This window comes from Petromyzon marinus, chromosome 38 (genome assembly GCF_048934315.1).
Source record: "Petromyzon marinus isolate PM22_M1 ecotype Great Lakes invasive population chromosome 38, UKy_Petmar_22M1.pri1.0, whole genome shotgun sequence".
Classification (NCBI taxonomy): domain Eukaryota; kingdom Metazoa; phylum Chordata; class Hyperoartia; order Petromyzontiformes; family Petromyzontidae; genus Petromyzon; species Petromyzon marinus.
This window is the reverse complement of record NC_133704.1, coordinates 8727165-8740465: the sequence shown is the minus strand read 5'-3', so window position 1 is coordinate 8740465 and position 13301 is coordinate 8727165. Positions and strand designations below refer to the sequence as shown.

The window sequence follows — 13301 nt, the reverse complement described above, 5'->3', positions numbered from 1 at the left end:
CACACACCATGTGTACCCCCATGTAAACACACGCTCACACATCGCGTGTACACCCATGTAAACACACGCATACATACTGCGTGGACACCCATGCAAACAAACCGCGTGTACAACAACCGCCATTCGCCACTAAGTGGCGGTGACGTCACCACGACGCTTGTGCCAGGCTAGGTGCACCTTGAGGCCACGTGAAGTGTCGAACGCCCGCTGGCAGGTCACGGGGCAGACCCAGGTGCCACGGGTCGACTGACTGAGATGACTGGCTGATGCACCACCTGTGCCCCCTACTGTGCCAAACTGCTGTGCTTTAGCCACCCGGCGCTCCGCTCGTTGTTGTGAGCGTCGCTCCTCCGCCCTCCGTTGTTGTTGGAGGGCGACTGCCTCCAACTGCCCAGTAGCAGCGTCCTTCACGAGCCTCCTCCATAGAGGCCGATCTTGACACCGCTGGTACCAGTCATCGGCAAGTCCACTCAGCTCCACGTCCTCCTGTACCACGTCACTCCATCTCTTCTCTAGCCCGTGCCGCGCCCGTTTAGCCCCCTCGATCCGGCCGAACAAAAGCTGTTTCGGCATGCGGCGGCACCCATGCAAACACACGCGCGTACACACCGCGTGTACACACACGCATACACCCCGCGTGTACACCCATGCAAAAACACGCGCATACACACCGCGTGCACACCGATGCAAACACACACGCATACACACCGCGTGTACACCCATGTAAACACACCGCGTGTACACCCATGTAAACACACACGCATACACACCGCGTGTACACCCATACAAACACGCGCACGTAAACACGCCCCGCAGCCCTCAGGCCGCAACAAAAGGGCGCGCCATTTCCGAGCTCTCCTCCTCCATTCACTCCGCACGCCACGGCCACCGACAGCCGCCACCGTTCCAGCGCGCGTCGGTGCCGAGGCGAACTCACCCGACACTACGAGCGCCTCGTTGGGCCCCACGGTTTCACAGTTCCCCATGGCTGCCGCGTCTTCGTCTTCTGCTGCTGCTAATTCTGTGTCGCGCTCCTCCGATGGACTCCACGCACGCTGGGGGAGAGCGGGGGTGGGGCCACGAGGAGTTGGAGATTGCGGCGGGGGGGGGCGGAGCAACGATGGGATGGGCGGGGGCTCACGGTGAGAGGGCGGGGTTCGCGGTGAGGGGGGCGTGGCTCACAATGATGCCCAGCCGCGTGGGGGCGTGGCCACATGTAAAGGGCGGAGTCTCTGCCATTGGAGGGGGCAATTCGGGATGGGGCTCCAATGCCATTATCTTTGGAGCCAAATATTCCTCTCTCCGGTATAGCCGTGAGCAGACTGTAGAGGCGAGCTGTGTTGTGAACGAGTAGCATTGAGGGGGGGGGGGGGGGCAGCACCACGCCCATGTCTCCCCAGTGGCGATGCTTACACACCGCGTCCATGTACTCATTTGAGGCTGAGTCGACCTGGGGGAGGCCCCAGGACCGAGTCGGCACTGCTGTTTGGCCTTGAGCGGGAATTGAACCCGGGGGGGGGGGGGGGTCGGGTTCGTAGCGCAGTGCCCGAACCACTACACCACCGCTCCCCATAACACATCCCATGACAACGGGACTGTTATGCCGTACTTTTTTTTGTCATCACCAGCGAAACGTCGTCCTCGAATTGTAAATGTGAGTTTTACTCTCCAACACCCCGGGTGTGCTGCAGTGGTGATTACTAATTGGCACGTTTTCACGTGACAACCTTTACGAATTGGCTTCGTCGGGTGGTGGCGGGTTTAAACGACACATTATTCATATGTACGGTATATAACCCTCCCCAAAAAAAACTCCTTTATTATGCATTCGATGTCCCATCCATACGGGAGGGCGGTTGCCACACGGGAGAAGGGGGCGAGGAGCGGACACACATCGAGGAGGCCACAAGAGCGTGACATCAAAAACAGGGCATCCGGCCACGAATGACAATGTTATTCATTCTTGACTTAAAACTTTCGTGACTGCAGGAATACATATTCTATGGGTCTTTCGGTAAAGCCACGTAGATATAAAAAATATATCACGACGTTTCGATCGCAACACAAGCAATCGTCTTCAGGTGAAAAAATGAAAATAAGTCTAAATAAATGTGATATTTTTATTATTTTTCTTCTATCTACGTGGCTTTACCGAAAGACCCATAGAAAATTTGTATTAATCATGGTTTAGTGACGATTCTTCACATCGTTTCGTTTTTACGTTGCTCCCTCGAGTCTTGGATGCTGCCACCGTTATATAACGGCGTGCAATGTTACATAATTGGGCGAATCGTTAATATTCATCAGAAGCCCGTCACGCATAAACATGCTTGTTAATATTCATATTCTTGGTTCTTTCGGTATAGTCACGTTAAAGGGAAACAATAAAATAATAAAATATATTTTGCTGTTTTATATATATTTTACACAACGTGACTTTACCGAAAGAACCAAGAATATGAATCCCTGCAGTCACGAAAGCTTTAAATCAAAATGCTTGTTAGTATTCGTCATCATGAATAATAATAATGAGGCGGCAGGCCGTCCTCTCAGCCGTGTCCACCACGCAACTGAAAAGCAGCGCTGTCCCGGTATCTACAGGGTTTTTTTTTAATATGGACCCGATTTGAAATCGCTATATCTTTACAAACACGAACCGCCCATGAATGAAACTTTTACCACTTAAAAGAGCGAGGAATAGAGTTTCAAATTATTACCGCTAGATGCCTCTCCCAGCGCACAAACATCCCCTCGCTTCGTTTTCTAAATGACACACTGCCTCAACGTTGGATAGGTCGCACGGGACCGCAAGACTTGGCGCTACACTCTTGGCCCCCAAGATCACCCCCAGACATCATCACCACACCCAGCGACTTTTTCTTGTGGGGATACGTCAAAGACCCGTGGTGTTTTTGTGCCACCATTAGCGACTAATCTGGATGACCTCAAAAACAGAATCACGGCAGCGGTGACTTCAGTGGAAGAAGACACTTTGAGAGGCGTTTGGGACGAATTCAACTATCGTCTCGATGTTGTTCGTACAGCAGGTGGAGGGCACATAGAGCATTTATAAAATGGTTGGTAAAACGTGATAACTCATGAAACCGTTTGTAACTTTTTGTGCAATTGTAACGTGTTGCCATCGTGAAATATACTGCTTTGAAATTGGGTCCTTTTTTACACACCCTGTATATAAATGAATACCTTAATCTGGATGTGTCAAGAACCTCTGGGTACTTCCCGACAAGGTAGAAAACTGAAATGTGATTCAAATGCAGCTTTTCGCACACAAACAACAGGACACCTGAAAATCTGAGATTTTTTATTTTAAGGCCCCCAAATCTCGATTTTAAGTGCCCCATAAACATGTTTGTGCGTGTCATTCAGAAACCGTTCAGAATATAAGGTTGAGGGGTTTTTTCATCTGATAGAGCGTTAAATAGCAACTAAAATTAAAGCGAGAACCATTGTTCTATCTTTTTGAGTTTTTAAGATATTTCGGATTCAAGGGGTTTTCAACGAAAAAAATATGCATTTTATGATGTTCAAATCTGAATAATTCTAAAACGGTAAAAGATAGCTTCCCCTCAGACTATTAAGTTAAGAAATATCTGTTCTAATAAAAAAAGAACGGATTTTTTTTAATTAAGCGGTTTCCGATGGGTATGTCTTTAAATATAAGAAGTTGAATCAAGGTAACATTTTTATTTGTATCTTTATTATATTTTTTTATTTTTCTTGTATTTTTAATGACTGAAAGAACCAACAATAAGTTGACATTACAGAATGCCAATACGCTCACCAAGCTTAAAAACAGGCTACAGTCTACATTATAGACTGCCAGTACACTCACCCAGCTTAATAACCATGACTACAGTCTACACTATAGGCTGCCAGTACACTCACCAAACTTAATAACCAGGCTACAGTCTACATGAATGTTTTTCGATTTTTATTTTGATCATTTGTATTTTTATTCACTTTATTTTTATTATTATTTTTCTTCTACGTAACTAATACGCATTTTTGGAGTAGTTAGTGTCTGATCGTAAAATTGTAACAAAAATCATATCAGGTTTTTTATTATTATATTCACGGAAAACGTTTGCCTGCCGAAGACGGGCTTTATGAACTCGTTTGTATATATGCGCCACGCATTGACTTCTATACTAATTGGTGGTGCCGGTCCAGTTGTAGATCCAGGGGGTGTCGAAATTGCTTCCCAACCCTTCCCACCACCAACCTCTTGATACCCTAAACATTGGACGCTCAGGGTCCCGTGAAGTCATTCGCGGGGGCAGGCCACTTGTGTGTAAAATTACCCGCAAATCATTTGGAATACAGTCCTGTATACATAACAATTACTGCCCTAAGAGACTCAGTAAAGCTTTCCTGCATAAACAAGCCTAATTACGCTTTCCTGCGTAAACAAGCCTAATTAAAAATAAATCGAAATTTAATTAAAAAAATAGTTTGAAATACAGTGTGCATTTATTAGACAAAATACAGTTTAATACGTAGGCTTTCGTTACCCATATCATCCATAATACAGGTTTTTTGGGGTTAGTTAATTTTTATTTTACTATTTTGGGCCCTATTAAATATTTTGACATGTCGCCCCCCCCCTCCCCCACCAATCCCCGCACCTTTGGAAGGTTCCATATCCACCTCTGCTGGTCATAGGGGTTGCTCTACTTTACTTCACCAAGATGGTCAGTGCAGGAGGGGGATGCCCTGGATCTGTTAAGGCATCACTCGCTAAAAGTTTTCCGTGACTGGCAATGAAACTGAGATCACCCCCGGGTTCATAACGCAGCGTGCTAATCTCTGCAGCGCCACTCCACCCACAATATGATTAGCACGAACTAAAAAAAGGTGACAGACTTGTACGTCTAACCGTTCCAAAAATAAGTGTCCCGCTTTCATGTGAGAGTAATGCAGCAATTTTTAAATACATATGCCGTCTGCTTCTACAACGATGGGGCCGTCCATAAATGACGTCACGCACTTAGAGGGGCGGGGGGGTCAGACATTTGTGACGATGTGTGACGAGGGGGGGGGGGGGGGAGAAATGTGACGTCACATCAAAATGCGCAACTTTAAATAAATATAGACAACACGTTCTACTTAATTATACTTTTTAATAAATGTTTCTCCTACAACATCAGAGTGCAGCGCCACATTAAATACGCACTACAATGACAATAGTTTAAAGCGATTTGAAGCATGTTTTATATTTTTTTGGGGGGGGGGCAGAGCTTTGTGACGTCATATTTGAAGGGGGTCTGATTTTTGTAACGCCGTGTGACGAAGGGGGGGGGGGGGTCAAAAATCGTCCAAAATCGCGTGACGTCATTTATGGACGGCCCCTTTGGTCCTCGCCGATTGTTACACCGAGTCAAGCAGAGAGCGGTGTTGGGGGGGGAGGGGCAGTGACTCAGACTGCTGTGATGGTTCACCCTTCTCTTCTACCGCGACGGGGAGGCAAATAGAGATCGTGTCTGCACAGACGCTGGCACGTAAACATTGCTGCCTTCCATTGGCCAGGCTGGCACGCAAGCGAGATGGTCCGTTTAACACGTAGGCTTTCGCGACTATCCATGATAAAGGTATTTTTTGGGGGGGTTAGATGGTATAAATATAGTTAAACCTCCCACCACCCAACGCAGTTAATTAGTAATATTTGTCACGTAAACAAGACGTGGCCGATTGGTTACGTCAGCGCATCTATGTGTTGGAGAGTAAATCAGGATCGGTCTTATGAAGCTGGTTGTAATCACAAGCGTAATTGTGGGTTTACTCTCCAATACACCGGTGTGCTGAAGCAGTAACACATTGACACTTTTCTTTACGTGACAAACCTTCAAAATTGGCTGTTGGGTGGTGGCGGGTTTAACGACGCATTCATATGAGCGCAATCTAACCCCCAAATAAGTAATATTTTAAAAAACAACTTTTCTAAAAAAAACACGCTTTAATGAAATGTACTGTACGAGTAACGGCAGAACTCCACGACTCTAGGAAGTGGCCCCGAAGCTTGCCATAACGTAATGGGCCGTGGCCAATTACAGCCAACGTCAGTTGAGCGTGGACAATTAAACCCAAGCCGAAACATAACATATTAAAAATGTTTAAAAAATGTTTTATGATAGAATATAGTATTGTCATCAGTATGACATACGTATACCAAGTTTGCAGTCGATACCACATTGGGAAGTGGGTTAAAATTAAGTTCCAAGATTTGAGGATACAAAAACGACAACAGAGTGAGTTAATAATAATAAAAAGCGTGTAATGTAAAAACGTTATTATTATGCGAGATCTTGATGGCGCTGGCGCATGACTACGCAGGGCTCCAATTGTTCAAACAGTGCTGCTTGCTGGCACGCCGTGACTGCTCCCCCCATGATGCCAAGGTGCTGTGGCTCGGCTCAGCTTGCACCATGGCCTCCTTCTCTTCATGCCAGCCCAAGCTATGGATGCGGAGAGCTGGAGATGAACGGGGCAACGTTGTCGGACCTCGGTCAGAGTGAGTCACATGCAGTGGCTGCAGGAATCGACGTGACTGACTGGCAGGCTACGGTGCAAGGTCCTGCTGAGTTTCTATGAGACAAGTCGGGGAGAACGGAGTGCGGAAAAAATGCATAAACTGGTGGTGGTGGCGGTGGGCAGTGGTGTGATGGATGGCATGGGAACAGTTTCAATGGATAGCTTCATGGGGAGCTTAAATTGTTCTGTCTCATTTGCACCGTCTTGTTTATATTCTAATTCATTCTGTTCATTATCTTTAAAAAAATGCATAATTGGAAACCATTCCAACACGCACTAGTTAATGCACGCATGTATCGCAAGTAAAAATAAAATGTGATCAAACATGATTTACATCCATGGAGGGAGATACAGAGGATGCTGAATAGCTTACCGATACAGTATTTGTAATGGGCTTCAGTGTTCGAGTTGGTATTTGTGATATATGATCATAGCTATTCGTTACTGAATTTTATTGCAATCTGAAAATTAATGTCTTTGCACAGACCACAATTACAACATGTTCACGCGAGTGCGGTGCATATGTACGATGTGACGATATCCTTAAATGCAGCAGTACATTATGCATCGCCTTGTCTGACACTTGAAACTGTATACTGTACTCGTTCTCCACCACTGTGCATTCTGTTCAAAGTGCATACCAAAAAAGTTGAAATATGAAATAGATTTAAAGACCACATGCAGGTGCCCTCTGAGTCAAATAACAAAACACTAAAATATACCAACAACACTGGCATAAAAGGAAAAATATACAATGCAAAATATTCCAGGCAACATTCCTTCCTCATAGCAAGTCGCTTTCTGTGGCAAATTTTGTTAACGAGCACCTACAAAGGCCAGCGCAGCAAACACACAGAGATACGCAGAAATTCCACTCCATCATGTGTTCAAATTATATTTATTTCAAAGATCATTTTCATGCAGATGTCAACATTTGAAGACTAAAGCACAACAATGAAGAATGCAATTCCGAGATATATAAATAAGTGCTAATCAATGCGTGCACCTATCTTTGTGTAGCAAGGCACGTCAGCATCAGTTAATTTATTACGTACTACTGTTCTCAGACATCAAGGCAAGATCACCAGTAACTGCAGTGTTTTTTACTTTTGTATTTTTTTGAAATGTTTTTTGTTTCTAATTAGAAATATTTTCGATTTAAAGCTTTCGTGACTGCAAGGATTCATCTTCTTTGGTTCTTTCGGTAAAATAACGTAGAATGAGAATAAAATAATAAAATAAAACAATAAAATTCTCACGACGTTTTGGCCAGTGGCCTTTTTCACCAGTCCCGACAGGTTTGTTCCTTTCACCTGAAGAAGGCCACTTGTGTTGTGGCCGAAACGTCGTGAGAATTTTATTGTTTTATTTTATTATTTTATTCTCATTCTACGTGACTTTACCGAAAGAACCAAAGAAGAGAAATATTTTCGATTACATTTCCATGACTTTCATAATAAGATTTTTCCACTGTTACAATTGGATTTCCATATTTAATATTGATCAACATAGACATCTGCTTGATCACAACCTGTGGTCCAGCAGCACCCGTGAGAGAGACCAAACCCTTTCAATTATGCTTTCATGCACAGAGAGCATTATTAGATCTAATTACGATAAATGGTGCTTTTTAGTTCCAGTTTTTGCTAATGTTTTATTTAAGTTCATTCATTTTATTTCCAGAAGCAGCTCAGTGTGGTCTGTTATAACCCAAATCCTGATAATGAATCACGGCAGAATTGCAATAATTGACTTTTGTTAAAGTCGTATTGACGAATGTGTTGATTTTTGATAAATGTTGTCTGGCCAAGGCACACGAAGGCCTCAAATTGTGACCCGATCCTGTGGTCAGCTAAATAAAACAAAGTTACGTAAATTGTCCCTTAGCTTCACTAAATGTTATATAATAGAAACATTCAAAAGGTGTTTTTATAAACTAACCACTGACCTATACTTGGCTCCAGATAAATACACCAGTGAGTTTGTCAAGTAAGCAAGCAGAAGCAGATGTGAATCAGTTGAGTGATTTTAAGCATATTTGCTACAGTCCAAAGATCAGAGCTAGGGGGTGTGCTCCAAAAATATGATCCCACAAACAACACAGTTCATGCTGCATGAAACATATCTGGAATTTTATCACCAACTCCAAGCTGCCAGATAGCAGGGAAATGCAACATTTGAGACTAGCAGTTACAATCAAGACTAGGTAGAGAGTGAACAGGTGCAAGTAGGGGAAGGAATAATGTTAAAGCACTTTTACAAATCGGATAGTGTTTTGTTTTTCCACATGACACGCATCATTTGGTGCAACCATGTGACATCTGGTTCATTCATGCACGCACAATCAGCACCGGGTTCTCTGAGCTACGCCAGTCGTGTGCAGAGTTTCACAGGAAGGTCATGACAGTACCCATCTTGCCCACCTGCCAGCTCTCCAGCGGGTGAAACGTCAGAAGGATCCTGTGAAAATAGTCGACAGGCACAAGACACATTTGCTCACTCACTCCATCCCACTGCTCACACACAAGGCCATTGTCACGGGCCTCAGTCCGAGCTGCATGCCCGGCCATGTAAACAACGTTTGAACGGAGCTCACCGGTCCTTGGGGAGGCCCAGCTCGGTGGAGAGGAAGTCTGTGAGACGGGCGCTGTGCTCACGGTTTTGCTCCGCTGAGCCCACGACCGCGATGGCAGACACCTTGACGTGTACGCACGGGGCGCTTGAGAGGGCCTGGTACAGGAGCTGCCCCGCATGCACCGCGATGTTGATCCTCTGCGAGACATACGCGCACACGTACACCCCGTTTCACTTTGCAGGCGTGACAGAAACCCAAGTCAACATACAACGTTGGGCCACGTGGTTGGAACTGTTGGACCGCCAACATTGGCCCTACGTTGGAACAACGTTGCATGTTTACTGGGAAGTGTTGTTCGCATACTTGTAATGCCCTTATCCGTGCCTGGCCTTATATTACAGACCAATTCAGACCTTATTGGTCACCCCGTGCCTTTATAAATCTCAACGTTCATCCTACAAAAGTTCCATCACAAAGGAGAAACACGAATAGACAAAAAATGTGTTTTGCCCGTATTCAAACGGCTGTACGCCGTATGGACCTTAAAACTTAATTTCCCTGCACAAGAATACGGGTAAACCGTGTGGATTGACATATGTGTGTTCGCGAGCACCTGCTAAGTGCACCTTTTCCTCATAATCAGTTTTTGGCAGAGTACACATAGGGGTGGCCCTGGCATTGGTTGAGATGGCTATCAGTTTCCACACAAATGCATGGAGAGCATTGCTTATGTGCATTCATGTCCACATGCATGTAAGCCTCAAAAACATAAATGGAAAGCACGTGTACTGTACGTTTAAACACACAGAATGTGCACATTTTCAACATCATGTCGAACCGTGATTAAAACATTGTGGCGTTGGCAATTTCACCAGCGGTGGCTCGAGCAACTTCACTGGGGCCTTTCCGAAAACGTCAAGACTTTTAAATCGGGGCCTACATTAGGAAGAGAAAAAAAAACATTAAGTATTTTCTCTGATATATCAATAATAAGCAATATTTTAAAAAAAAACTTTAAAACAAAACACGCTTTAATGAAATGTACCGTACTAGTAATGGCAGAACTCCACGACTCTAGGAAGAGGCCCCGAAGCTTGCCACAACGTAATGGACCGTGGTGATTTACAGCCAACGTCAGTTGAGCGTGGACAATAAAACCCAAGCCGAAACATAACATAAAAAAAGAATGGTTAAAATATTTTTATTTTATTTATTATGATAGAATATAGTATTGTCATCAGTATGACATAAGCATACCAAGTTTGCAGTCGAGACCACATTGTGAAGTGGGTTAAAATTGAGTTACAAGATTTGAGGATACAACAACAACAGAGTGAGTTAAATACAATAAAAAGCGTGTAAGACAAGGAGAGGCAAGCCGAAACATAATATATAAAAAAGAATGTTTAAAAATATACATTAAATATTTTTTTAATGATAGAATATAGTATTGTCATCAGTATGACATAAGCATACCAAGTTTGCAGTCGAGACCACATTGGGAAGTGGTTTAAAATTGAGTTACAAGATTTGAGGATACAACAACAGAGTGAGTTAAATAAAAGCGTGGTGGGCTGGTAGGAACATTGGAATTTTGCGCAATTTTATTTTTACACCCCAACAGCACGAGATTTCACTTCGTTAAAGTATTGAAAGGGGACGGACGGACACATTAATCTATTGCAGGCTGGTACACTCAGTTTACAACTTCGTTCCTACCAGTATAAAACATTCAGATTCCCAAGAGAGATAACACAAAAGGCTGATGCCACTACATTTCACTTTCATGTTATTCTCATGACTGTGAGCTGTACTGTATTCCAGTAAATACGGAAAAGCAGCATTGCAAACTTTCATTATTTGGACAATCAATTTAAATAACAGTATATATACACACACAACATCTGCTTTGAGTTGAAATTATAATAAACCTGTGTTTGTCCCATTCATAGTGAGTGATTCCATAAGTTTAACGACACGTGGTAGCTCCTGGATTAAAGTTCATTTGGCAAGCCACCATCCCCGCAATCGTTCTTATTCTCGTGATGAACATGCAAATAAAACAACCACGCTCTGACAGTATATGATGGCATTGTCTTTGAAACCGACTGCTCCACACCAGACACAGCTTTCTTTAGAGCCTAGTCTCAAAGTGTTAGACCAGAGGACGCCTAAAGGCGAACAGCACAAAGACAATGCCACTATCAGGACATTTCCAGAAATGGTAAAAAAAACCTATTATATTTTAATACTGGCAAAGAGAGGTTCCATTATGTCGCTGCTCACCCCGAGCTCTCAATGTCATCAGCCTCAAATGAGTACCTGGTGCGGTGTGTGTGCACAACAAAATCTCCACTGGGGAGACAAAGGCGGCCGGGCGTGGTGTTGGACACCCACCGACCCACCTCGTGCACCGTGCCGGCCTTCATAGGTGCTACTCGCTAACAGCACTTGCCCCTAACAGTCTGTAAAGGATACACGGGAGGGAGGGAAGGAGGGTGTTGGGGATCTTTGTACAGTACAAGTCGACGCGTTAAGCCGGTGGACAATGAAGCCCCCCTCTCCACAGAGGAAAGACAAATGGAGAAGGCCATCAGGGCGGGTGGACAACCGAGTGGGGGTGGTGTGGGACACGAGAGGAGGCACATCGGCTGGTTGTTCGTGGTGCCGACGGACGACGAGGAGGAGGGGGGGGCGGTGAGGAAGCAACGCAACTCACCTCGGGCGGTTTGCTAAGCGCGACGGCCGCCTCCGCCGCGAACTTCTTGAGCAGAGACTCCGTGAAGGTCTCCGGCTTCAGGTTAGTGGCGATCTCGATGAAAGGCATGGCTGGCTAGCTGGCTGGGCTGGGCTGACTGACTGACTGGGCTGGGCTGGCTGACTGACTGGGCTGGCTGGGCTGGGCTGGCTGACTGGGCTGGGCTGACTGGGCTGGCTGACTGGGCTGGGCTGACTGGGCTGGCTGGGCTGGGCTGGCTGGCTGACTGACTGGGCTGGGCTGGCTGGGCTGGGCTGGCTGACTGACTGGGCTGGGCTGGCTGACTGAACGGGCTGGGCTGACTGACTGGCTGGCTGGGCTGGCCTTGGCTGGGCTGGCTGACGACCTTGCTTTAAGCTGGGCCGGCCGGAGTGCCCGTCGTGTCGTCGTGTGCGAACGTGGGGCAGGGGGGAGCAAGGGTTGCAAGGGAACAGCCGGGGAGAGAGAGGGGGGGGGATCAGAGGGCCACAGAGCGGCAGTGACGCTGGTGGTGGGTGCGGACACGCCACGTGGTGGGGTGTGGAAAGGGGAGAGAATTCGCTGTTATTTCGTGACAAACCCTTTACTAATTGGCCGTGTTCTCGGGTGGTGGATGGGTTTAACGACACATTTATGTTTACGCGAACTAGCAACACCCCCCCCCATCTCTTTGTATTATGGATGATGTATAACATGTAGGCTTTCGCGACTAATGTCATCCAAATCTGGTTTGTCGTCTGATGGGAGTCAAGTTTACTATGGAAGTCCAGTTCACCATGGGAGTCCAGTTTACTATGGGAGTCCAGTTCACCGTGGAAGTCAGTTTACCATCGAAGTCCAGTTTACCATGGAAGTCCAGTTCACCATGGGAGTCCAGTTTACCATCGAAGTCCAGTTTACCATGAAAGTCCAGTTCACCATGGGAGTCCAGTTTACTATGGGAGTCCAGTTTACTATGGGAGTCCAGCTCACCATCGAATCCAGTTCACCATGGGAGTCCAGTTCACCATGGAAGTCCAGTTCACCATGGAAGTCCAGTTCACCGTGGTAATCAGTTCACCATGGGAGGTCAGTTCACCATGGGAGTCCAGTTCACCATGGAAGCCCAGTTCACCATCGAGCCCAGTTCACCGTGGAAGTCAGTTTACCATCGAAATCCAGTTTACCATGGAAGTCCAGTTCACCATGGGAGTCCAGTTCACCATGGAAGTCCAGTTCACCATGGGAGTCCAGTTCACCATGGGAGTCCAGTTCACCATCGAATCCAGTTTACTGTGGAAGTCAGTTTACCATCGAAATCCAGTTTACCATGGAAGTCCGGTTCACCATGGGAGTCCAGTTTACTATGGGAGTCCAGTTCACCGTGGAAGTCAGTTTACCATCGAAGTCCAGTTCACCATGGAAGCCCAGTTCACCATGGGAGTCCAGTTCACCATCGAA

At 45.8% G+C, this 13301-nt stretch overlaps 2 protein-coding genes across 3 annotated transcripts in view; both read right to left on the bottom strand.

Annotated features, from left to right (window-relative positions):
* FLOT2 (flotillin 2) overlaps positions 1–1102 on the bottom strand; it is a 33247-nt gene extending 32145 nt beyond the window's left edge. The window contains exon 1 of one of the 2 annotated variants that reach the window (XM_032967695.2): positions 938–1102. In XM_032967695.2, the coding sequence (XP_032823586.1) occupies positions 938–986 (49 nt within the window). In that variant the 5' untranslated portion in view covers positions 987–1102. The remainder of the gene's footprint in view (positions 1–937) is intronic. The other variant, XM_032967693.2, reaches the window with a different exon arrangement.
* Positions 1103–7431: 6329 nt separating this feature from the next.
* Positions 7432–12367, bottom strand: LOC116950157 (D-dopachrome decarboxylase-B-like). The gene is made up of 3 exons (XM_032967697.2): positions 11844–12367; positions 9146–9321; positions 7432–9009 (listed from the first exon to the last, which is right to left on the bottom strand). Exons 1-3 carry the CDS (start codon positions 11949–11951, stop codon positions 8937–8939), a joined length of 357 nt encoding a protein of 118 aa, XP_032823588.1. The 5' UTR covers positions 11952–12367; the 3' UTR covers positions 7432–8936.
* Between the last annotated feature and the right edge of the window lie 934 nt (positions 12368–13301).

Coding starts and splice junctions, on each gene's coding strand:
- LOC116950157 (XM_032967697.2), bottom strand. CDS start 11,951: ATGCCTTTCATCGAGATCGCCACTAACCTGAAGCCGGAGACCTTCACG. Junction 9,322..11,843: donor CGCTTAGCAAACCGCCCGAG/GTGAGTTGCGTT, acceptor TATGTCTCGCAG/AGGATCAACATCGCGGTGCA. Junction 9,010..9,145: donor CTGGGCCTCCCCAAGGACCG/GTGAGCTCCGTT, acceptor CTATTTTCACAG/GATCCTTCTGACGTTTCACC.